Genomic DNA, 10,706 nt, shown 5'->3' with positions numbered 1-10,706 from the left:
TAAAAGACAGACATTACAAAAGCTAATTGTAGTTTGTTAATGATTACAGATACTATTTATTGGCCATGTTGATTTCAGTATGACATCATTAATGTCTACCTTCAAATGAACTACTATAGTATGAAGGAGTTTAGCTGCACGTGTTCTTACAGTGCTGATGTTAATTTGTTCATTTCTTCAACTGTGTTAACAAAATCCTCAAAAAATGAGCCGTAACCGATTTACACATTACTTGATTGTTCATAAGACTTATCGTGTAAAACTAGCCTGTAAGCTTAAAATTTATCATTTTAAATATGTCAAAGTCCACGTGTTAGCAGATTATGGAAGCTGGCCTGGTGTTTAATTTCCCAAATCGGAAGTGGGATTTCTCCCAGGGAGTTCCCAGCTCCTCGAACGCAACAACTGCACAAAATATCAACATTCATCTGCACGTCCAACAAACTGCAGCCACACTTTCAGAGAGCCCACCGAATGCTAACGGTGCGCTCCAGCAGCCTCTCCGGTGTCGTGTTTGAGGTTCATGAGCCTCAAATCAATGTAAACCTGTGTGAGAGATTCATTACACACATTAATTTAGATTAGCACTACAGGTGAAACATCACAAAATGAATTGTTTCAAAAGTGCCAATCTCACAATAACAGGTCCACACCAGCAGGTTGGGTCCTGCAGTAGATAGGAGGAAGCAGCAGAGGGCGCCATAGTACTACAATAAACCAGTTTTAAAGCTTTTTGGAAGAAATCAACTTGGGGGGGGGGCATATCATGCTTTTAGAGATTGCCTGTCATATGAATATACTGTTACACCAATGATCTTCTTCAGTGTGATAATAGATTTACAATCTTCATTTTCACACATGAGAAACAAACTGAAATCTTTCCTGCTGCCTCCGTGGACGACATGGCCTTCAGCTCAGACTTTGGATCAAAAATTTTTTTTTTGTTGGTTTTTTTTTGCAAAGAAAGAAGGAAACTGATGAAATGTCATGGCTGATGTTTGTTTAAATGGGCTAATGTTTCCACATTCTGACCCTGCAACCGAGCCGGTTCATCCAGAGGAGAGCCGGTTCATCCAGGGGTCAGGCGGGATCAGAGGAGAGCCTAAAACCAGAATCACTGAGGAGATGTGAACTTTAAATCATGCCAAACACACATGGAATGCATGATATGCCCCTTTACACACTGGTACATGCAATTAAAGTCTTAGATTCAGCCACGAACTTAACGTGACCGACGCTTTTTATAACCATACTCTAAGTATTGTGACTGGATTCCGAGTGTCGGTGTGAGCAGGGTGAGCAGGCGGAGCGGTGGGGCCGTCAGAACGGGGAGGTGGGCGAGCGGACGGTGTCGGCCGAGCTTGGGGAGTAGTCCTCCGACTCGGAGTTGAACTCGCCGGGGGAGGCGGCCCGGTTCGCGCCGTGCGGGAAGTGCTGAGCGGGCTTCACACTCTGGTGGCGTCTTCTTCGGAACACTTGCTTCTCTTTATCCAGTGGCGTGGTCTGAGGGAGGGCGACAGCGGCAACGGTTAACTTCTCCAGCAGACGGGAACTCGCGGATGAACGAGGGAACATTTCAGCCCGGGTCGGCAGGCATGCGAAGAGCAGCGTTTTCCTAACAAACGCTCCGAATGAGAGACTTAAACTTCGCTTTTTGACACATTGAGCCGGTTTATAGACCAGAGGTCTGCAACCTGTAGAGCCTCCATGAAGCTTTCACTGTGTTCAACAGTTCTATCTTCATTTACATGACAAACTCAACATAAATCTTTTCTTTCTTTTCTTTAAAGATTCCAAAAAGCTAAATTGATGAATTTTACTTGGTGGGAAATCACACAAACACCAAAATTAAAGACGTCTCTTCTGGTCAGTAAGGTTGCAGAGCTCTGCCCAAAAAAAGTGAAGTGACTGTGAGTGCTCAAAAAAAAAAAAAAAAAAGCAAAGCAGCCTTCATGTCTCGGTGAGGAGAAATACAGAGATGAAGTGATGAAGTAATGAAGGAAGTGTGAGCATGAGGGGATCCGTCCACGGCCGATGGAGACACTGCCAGCACTTTGCCACGTGGAAGCACTTTAACCGCTCCATGCTGCGTCGTACCTGATCCAGAACATTCCTGGATGCTGGCTGTGGTCCAAAGACCCTGACTTCTGGAGAGGAAAGTCCCGGTCCAGCTGAGCAGAGAGAGACGCCTCAGAGGAGCACTTTCCATTTGAGGTGATTTAAGTTACGTTGGACTGCTGGTAGGATCAAGCACCACCTGATCTCCATCGACGGTCGACAAACTGTTGGCTTGCTGAGAAGATATCTTGAAATAATCTAACTTAACTAAATCATAACTACTGAAAGCTGAAAGGTCGATACAGGCCGAGCTGTTAGATGTAACAGACGCAGATGAGCTGGCAAACACAGAGCGTTGCAGGGAGGCTGGGACGTTTTTCTGTTTTGCCAAAGGAAGTACTGCGGGCAGCAACTTAAAACCACGGAGAGCATGAAGACAAGAAGAAGTGAAAAGCGTGCATATGTAAACCCGCGTCCATGCGTCGTGGCGGCTCGGTGCTTACTGTGATGACCGACACTCCCGCCGCGTTGACGCCAAGTTTGGGTCCGGGGTTGAAGTGCTTCTTGATCTTTCCGGCCACGGGGAGCTGCTGCTTGTTCTCCGACACATCCTGAAAGGGCACGAAGTGCAGTTCCCCCGTCACGCCGACGACATTTCGTGAACGTGGCAAAGGAATAAAAGCATGAGGAGGCGGACTCACGCTGACCCAGGTGTGTTCCAGCACCTGCAGGGCCGTGTACCTGTGATCCACGTCCACCTGGAGCATCCCAGTGATCAGAGCCTGGAGGGACAGGATCCAGGTAAATATGGCCTTAAACGCCACGGCTATGTGTCGCCGTATTAGAATAGAACTTCCTTTTTAAAAAAAAATTTTTTTTTTTTAGGCGTTCTGGAAGCTGCCGTCCGCATGGGATTCTAACAGCTCTGGGTTGATCGTTTCCTAAAATGCTATATTTCTCAAATTACAATTTTTTTTAATTTCTCCCATACTATTATTACAAGTACAACCATTATTGTCACACACACACACACACACACACACACACACACACACACACACACACACACACACACACACACACACACACACACACACACACACACACACACACACACACACACACACACACACACACACACACACACACACACACACACACACACACACACACACACACACACACACACACACACACACACACACACTTTACTGTACAGTAAGGATTTGTAAATATCATTCTGGCTGTTGGGGTATCGCGTCATTGTTTGTTTCCATCTTTCGTCCTGTATGTTGCAAAGCAAAATTTAAAAAACAACTTCTGCACTCAAACCTTGGCCGTACTGGATACATTCTCCCAATACGAGGCAGGAAAGTCAAGCTGACCCTTCAGGATCTGTTCAAAGAGAGCCTCCTGGTCGTCTCCGCTGCTGTACGGATTAGAAAACCAGACACACACAATGATGTGATTACATCTTGATTCACGAAGCAAACTCCCCCCGATAGAGTATCACTCACCCACGGAAAGGAGGAAAGCCGCACAGCAGAATGTAGGTGATCACACCGGCTGCCCAGACGTCAACCTTGAGGCCGTACCTGTAAGCGAACAGCAACGTCAGGGAGGCCGCACTCATCCCAAAGCTGAAAAGTCTCTTGCGTGACGCAAACGCTCCCGACTCACCCCGTTTCTGCCACGATCTCTGGAGCTACGTAGGTCGGCGTGCCGCACACGGTGAAGAGCGGCCCGTTGACGACCGTCGCCAAGCCGAAGTCGCCCAGCTTCAGAGACTTACTGCCGTCCTGGTGCTCGTACACCTGAGGAGCACCCACGTTCAGAGTACATGAGAGAGAGCTGGTGAGGACGTGTTGATGAATGTAAAAAACATTTTTTTAAATTAAATGCCATTAATCATAAGAGGGTTTTTATTTATTTTTTAATGTGAAATGTGTGTGATTTAGATCAGACCGAACAATCTGAAATTAGACTACACTGCGCTTCAATCCACATGTGATCCAGCCATAAATATAGAGCTAGATAGATAGATAGATAGATAGATAGATAGATAGATAGATAGATAGATAACACATTCTACAAAATAACATTCTTAACTGTAATAAAGCCAAATAAAATAACCAACCAATAGAATATTTTCACAATTTTTCTGAAATAACTGTAGCAAACCATTTAATAATATATATTAAATATATACAATATATAACATCAGATTTCTGATGGAACAATATATATAGTGGATAGAATCATATTCATTCAATGAGGAAAATTACTTTCTCTTACATTTTATAGAAGTAACTGTCGACTTCATTACATTCATTACATTAGTGGCAGTTATTACATTATTGGTTGCTGCAAGGATGTGAGTGTTTAATAAGAGATATACGCACCACAGTGTGATATTAATGTTCATATTTGTTGACAAGTTTAAAAACCCTCTCCTGGGCTGATTTTGGGCCACGTGTCTGACGCCTCTGCTCTAAATAAAGAAGCTTCAACACCTCCTTTCCTTCATTCACTGTATGAACTGTGCTGGGAAACACTTTGAGCTGCATAAACCTGCTTTAAAAAGTGGTGGATATGTAATGTTTGATTGATTTATGTAGGATTTTGTCTGTGTGCATTGTTAAGAGTGAAAACATCAACCCGTCAATCGCACTGCACAAGAGATTTGGTTAAAAATAAATGTGGAGACAAACTTACCAGCAGATTCTCTGGTTTTATGTCTCTATGAACGATATTGAGGCCGTGCAGGTACTTGATGGCGCTGGCCAAGTTGAACAGCATACAACTGGCATCGGCCTCTGTGTATTTGCTGGACGAGGTGATGGCGTCGAAGAGATCGCCGCCCTGGGAAAAGAGCATTCGGCACAGAAATGATGACAAAAACTCGGCACATGCGAGCAGTTCTGGAGATCTCATATAATCACTTTAGTCCGGACGAACAAAAGTAGAATACCTTGACTAACTCCATGACGAGATAGAGGTCATTGGAAGTGTCCATTTCCTCGATTAACAGTACAATGTTGGGATGTTTGACGCGACGGAGGATCGATACTTCACTCTGTATCATGTGCTCCTGGGTGACAGATTAAATACAAACACATAAATAAATGAACATACAAGTCACGTTTAACCAACATGCATCCGTGGAATGAGCAGCCGAGTGTGTAAATGTATTTCAATCTTTCTGTCTGAAAGACAAACCGCTTCGCCAGGAGCTGATTGTTAAGCCGGTAAAAAGACATGCAGTCTTTAGTCCCACAGCGCCCTCTGCTGGCCAGTGAGGAACACCATCTATATGGGATGACTCCCAATCTTTGTGCGAGCAGGCTCACCTTCCCCCTGCATTTGTGTTTGCTGATGATCTTGAGAGCGTACTCTCTCCCGGTGGATCTCTCCACACACTCGCGCACCACTGCAAAGTTTCCGTCCCCCAGAGTCCTCCCCACTTTGTACCTCTCCGCTATGGAGGCGGGAACTGAGGAGTGCTCATCCACTGGCTCAGCTGTGAAGAAACAGAGTAACAAAAAAAAAATTAAAAATTAGGAAAATCTGTGGAACAATAACTTTGAAAATACAGGAAATCTATAACTTAACCAAAATATAATACTGAATGTGTTGAGGGTGACTTTCGAGGTAATGTAGTAATATTTGCTTTATTTGTTTGCTGGTGAAGTCGGTTTTAATCAATATGTCATTTTGTCCTCCCTGCAGATAATGTGATGATACGAACTGATACTTAAGAGTTTGAGAGTTATCAGAGACTTTTCGCAGTATATATATTCTGTCATCAAACTGTAGCTGACCTTCGCTGCCCAGCCCGTCTCCGTCATCCATGGAGCTGCACACCTTGGTGGAAGCCAGCGAGAGCGAGGAGCCACTGTACAGAGATCCCTGGTAGGAGGAAGGAGGATTAATGCACACGGTGAGGCAAACTTCAAAGAAGGACAAGCTTATGAAATGTGATTACAGCCTGCTTTACACAGAGCCTGTTTGCTCCACTCAAGCACACAGCATGAGATTAGAGGGAAAACAATCAAGCGTGGTGAAACAACAAATGAACATTTTTCAGAAAAGTAATAAAAACACCCTTCGACATGTTGATATCAACCCAGCCTGCCGTACGATCATCTCACTGATAGTGAAATGTAATCTCAGAGTCAAACAAAGGAGGTGGTTTCATTTATTCCTGTTGCTTGAAATCAAAAAAACTAGTTTTATTATGTAATTAACCCTTCATAGCAAACTCACTGAAACATGTAAACATTTCAACCATATGATGATAATTATAGAGGATAATTGGAACATTTGATCTTTACATATTGGAGAACGGTTTGGACGACGAGCTGTATGATGTTTGCAGTGTTTTTATATGTTGTTATGGATTAGACACTATTAACAACATTGACAAGCCCTGAGGATGATCCATCGGGACAAACCAACTCGATAAATAATTATTAAACCAGCCCAGAGCGTGTCGACCAGACAGGCCAATAGTTACATATTCAATTCCTTTTGATTCATCTTTGTCAGTTTAAAAGAAAAGACAAAGAGATTTACCCGCTTTAACGTTATTAACCTGTGGAGGCTCATGCACAGTTTTTACGTCATCGTCATTATTAGACAGTTAAACCTCCCCATGTAGCCTCCATAACGTGGTTCGTACGTGACCTCACATAAACCTTAACCTTGTTTGATAAGAGTGTAAATGTTGATCACCTGTTGTCTGCGGAGGCTGGCTGGACTGGTTGGAGAGGGGCTGGGAGACTTTCCAGAGCGAGGCGTGGACAGCTGGCTGCCTGCAGTGCCGTTAGCTGCGCAATCAAAGCAAGCGGCATGATTAAATACTGCAGAATGAATATATCCTGAGAGCAAACACACACACACACACACGCACGCACACGCACACGCACACGCACACCCACACACACACACACACACACACCTGAACCTGTAGATGAAGGAGACTTGCTCCTGCGAGACATGGCACCACTTCTTGGGGAGGAGCGACCGTGCACTGAGGGCAGCCGGCCGTATGAAGCAGACTTCGCGACCCGGCATTCTGCAAACACACAAAGATTGAAAACTTCAACGTATGACTTTCTGCTCAAACATTTCTTTGAGTTTTCTAAACAAGCAGTTGGGAGTCTGCAGCCGTGCGCAAACCTGATATTGTTCATGTTAATGTAGCATTGAGAGTGAATATTTTGGTTTTGGCACACCAGCTGGAAACCATAAAATCTAAGTTATGACATCTATACTCGGACACATTATGATCCTGGATCTTATAACAGGGGTGTCAATCCTAAAGCCCATGGTCCAAAACCGGGCCACAACAAGCCCCAATTCCCAAATCCACCAAGAAAATTGTTAAGATTTCAAAGAAAGCATTGATTTAAAAAAAAAAAAAAATCTTAAGAAAACACTGAGAAATCAGTAATGCTGTCATGAAAATTATCAAATCAGCCTCAAAGCCATGCTGTCAGGGGGAGTTTGTAAAAACACCCATAAGGCAACAGTTATAGGAGCAGGCTTTAGAACGTTTCACTGTATTTTACACTAGGTTTCATTAAAATTGAGATAGTCTGCACCACAATGACAAAAATAAACATTGAACTTGACATTTAGAAGTTATTATTGCAGTATTTTATTGGCTGGTCTTGCATTAAACTGACTAAATGACTTGCAAACTTGTCCTTTACTGGCAATTTTTTTTGCCCATAAACTGTTAATTTCTGTCCCTTAAAGTGACACACGTGAGTTCTCATGATTCATTGTGCAATCATGTTGACGTTTGCCAAAATATGAGAGTCACTTGAGGTTGACTGTTGGAGAACGGCGTGTGAGCCGTCGCTCAGGTGTGGGAAGGATGTACATTTTGGGACACATCATCAGTAGTGTACCTTTTAATCGGAGTGTGTTTCAAGCAACAAACACTATTAAATTATTAAAATAAGACAGAGTGTCAGAGCCAGTGTTGTAAACTGTTGTTTTAATCTATTCCTCTTCCAGACGCCTTTATTCTACTTCAGGGTTCCGGGAATCCAGAACTGACTGCCGACTGTGGGCGAAAGAGAGACATTCACACATGCTCACATATAATCCTGCTCTGACAATATCTATTCCTCTCAAACATCTAACCGGAAAGTAGGCGGGACAGAGAAAACAGGACTTTTCTATACGTATTGAACATTCAGCATCTCCCGGAGCCACACAGGTAAATATAGAAGTATTGTACATAGAGCTGTGCAAAGCGAGTGCATGCAAACAAAAGAAAGCCTCAGGGGTTGGTACTGTGTACTGAAGTGTTCCTCCACACTTTACCGCTTTCATCCAGGTTGAAGTCGTCCTGATAGCGGAACTTTTCTGGGCCGCAAGCGAAGAATATATCATCTTCCCCAAAGAAATCCTGGAGGCAGGTGACCTGGTGGAGGGAGGGAGTTTTTTCAGCTATAGTCTGAAAGAATTGTGATTCCAAAGAGAGCAGCATTGCTTTAAAAAATAACTGACACAAGAAAGAGTCTGTTATGGGCAAAAACAAATGTATGCAATATAATCATGCAAACATTTGTTAAATTGTTTGCATTCATGTGCCACAAACATCCTCTATGCTTGTGTTCCTCTCACAACCCCAAAACATTCATTTGAGGCGCAGTGGCGTGACTAAAATTGCGTAAAGGTATAATGTAATGAACAATTATTCAGTGTCCCATTATCCGGTTATTGCCATTACTGCACAGGTGGAGTATGGAGAGAATCAATGCAGACCCCCTCAAAAATGAATTTTCATTCAGTCTACATGTAGTTTAGTTGATGGATTAATTGATTAAAGTAGATTATGAACAAAATGTACCAGGGCTTGTCCTGTAGCGAGTTGTATATTTGTAGTTTTTTGCCTGTTCTTAATATGTTCCTGTTGAGAACTGTTTGCCTTCCCCCTACCTCTAACATATTGTATAACCTGTGTCCACCAACCACCACCATGTGTTCAAATAATGAAACGTTGAAAAATATTTAAACTAAATAATCTAAATTTAACTATAAATGGCCACTTTATTGATCAAAACCTACATTCAGCTAAATTTGTAATGTTTTGCATGTGAAAAACACCACCGGTTATTGGATTACAGTTGAACACAGACACACTGATCACATAATCAAACGGGTTCAAATATAAAAGTCGAACGCTAACATGTGTTTCGCACACAGACAATGGGATTAACCTCGTTTTACTCCTGTAACAGCCGGCTCAATGAGAGCGTCTTCAGGGTAACCACTATGGAAAAAAAACCACACAATTTTTTAAACCTGCTGGATATAATTTAGTACAGTCAGTGACAATGTCATCTGTCATTCATTAAATAGTTTCCATCCCCAGTGAGAGATTAAGTTAATTGCCTTCCATTGTGTGTGGATTAGTAAATATAAAGCTATGCCACAGAGGCTGTAATGCCAGTCGTTCATTAATACAGCCCTTCACATCAACACAGAGCTCATGGAGTCCCTTCAACGAAAAACAACCATATTGTTTCCCAGGCTCAGAAGACACTGCCATGCTTGTATTATTCTCAAAAACAAAGCAAATTATGTTTTCCTACAGAGCAGAAGCATCTTCTGCCTTCATTAACACAGATTCATAGTTATAAATAAATACAGAATCTGCTAAGTCTTGACCTTAAACATGTTTGTGTATTTTTGTGCTAGAGTATGTATATCGCTTAAAACAAAAGCACATAGATTGCATTACACAGTGCCACATGCATTGTGAGTCCAGACTGCTTATTTATTCAACGGTTGCTAAGAAATACATCACTGACGTCCCCACACCATCGGCTGTGATTTGCTTGCTCTTAGTGGATTTTCTAGCCACAGCCTGGTGAGTAAGAAATTCAAGCTGAGAGCCAAAAACTACTCACAGATACAAGAAACAAATATAAAAATTAAAAAAAGACTCCAGTGAAGTCTCACAGAAAGTGTAAGAGTGAGTCATTGTGTGAGAGTGATGCTCGGACAGAAGGAGACGGCGCTGGCAGAGTTCAGAAAGACTAATTATAAAATTGATTCCTTTTAAATGATAAATAATTCAAGGTGCTAAATGTTGGTATTTATTTATTATTAATTGTTTTATCATTAGGGAGCCATGCTGGGAGGTTCAGGCAGGAGTCTGAAAATTATTTTCTTGTATCTGTGAGTAGTTTTTGGCTCTCAGCTTGAATTTCTTACTCACCAGGCTGTGGCTAGAAAATCCACTAAGAGCAAGCAAATCACAGCCGATGGTGTGGGGACGTCAGTGATGTATTTCTTAGCAACCGTTGAATAAATAAGCAGTCTGGACTCACAATGCATGTGGCACTGTGTAATGCAATCTATGTGCTTTTGTTTTAAGCGATATACATACTCTAGCACAAAAATACACAAACATGTTTAAGGTCAAGACTTAGCAGATTCTGTATTTATTTATAACTATGAATCTGTGTTAATGAAGCAGAAGATGCTTCTGCTCTGTAGGAAACAATAATTTGCTTTGTTTTTGAGAATAATACAAGCATGGCAGTGTCTTCTGAGCCTGGAAACAATATGGTTGTTTTCGTTGAAGGGACTCCATGAGCTCTGTGTTGATGTGAAGGGCTGTA

The 10,706-nt window shown here is 42.4% G+C and overlaps 1 protein-coding gene across 2 annotated transcripts in view; it reads right to left on the bottom strand.

Moving 5' to 3' along the window:
- Positions 1-1,320: 1,320 nt before the first annotated feature.
- The window catches only part of LOC308136210 (serine/threonine-protein kinase DCLK1-like), a gene marked incomplete at both ends in the record, with an annotated part of 17,915 nt that continues 8,529 nt past the window's right edge, over positions 1,321-10,706 (bottom strand). Inside the window, 13 exons of one of the 2 annotated variants that reach the window (XM_080504459.1) lie at positions 1,321-1,503; positions 2,562-2,669; positions 2,760-2,840; positions 3,391-3,487; positions 3,576-3,653; positions 3,739-3,872; positions 4,774-4,920; positions 5,030-5,149; positions 5,409-5,578; positions 5,880-5,967; positions 6,793-6,887; positions 7,019-7,135; positions 8,398-8,497. In XM_080504459.1, coding sequence (XP_080360585.1) covers positions 1,321-1,503; positions 2,562-2,669; positions 2,760-2,840; positions 3,391-3,487; positions 3,576-3,653; positions 3,739-3,872; positions 4,774-4,920; positions 5,030-5,149; positions 5,409-5,578; positions 5,880-5,967; positions 6,793-6,887; positions 7,019-7,135; positions 8,398-8,497 — 1,518 coding nt within the window. The remainder of the gene's footprint in view (positions 1,504-2,561; positions 2,670-2,759; positions 2,841-3,390; positions 3,488-3,575; positions 3,654-3,738; positions 3,873-4,773; positions 4,921-5,029; positions 5,150-5,408; positions 5,579-5,879; positions 5,968-6,792; positions 6,888-7,018; positions 7,136-8,397; positions 8,498-10,706) is intronic. The other variant, XM_080504460.1, reaches the window with a different exon arrangement.

This window comes from Blennius ocellaris (genome assembly GCF_963422515.1).
Source record: "Blennius ocellaris genome assembly, chromosome: 2".
NCBI classification, from domain to species: domain Eukaryota; kingdom Metazoa; phylum Chordata; class Actinopteri; order Blenniiformes; family Blenniidae; genus Blennius; species Blennius ocellaris.
Note: the sequence above shows the minus strand (reverse complement) of the source record. Positions and strands in the feature narration are given on the sequence as shown.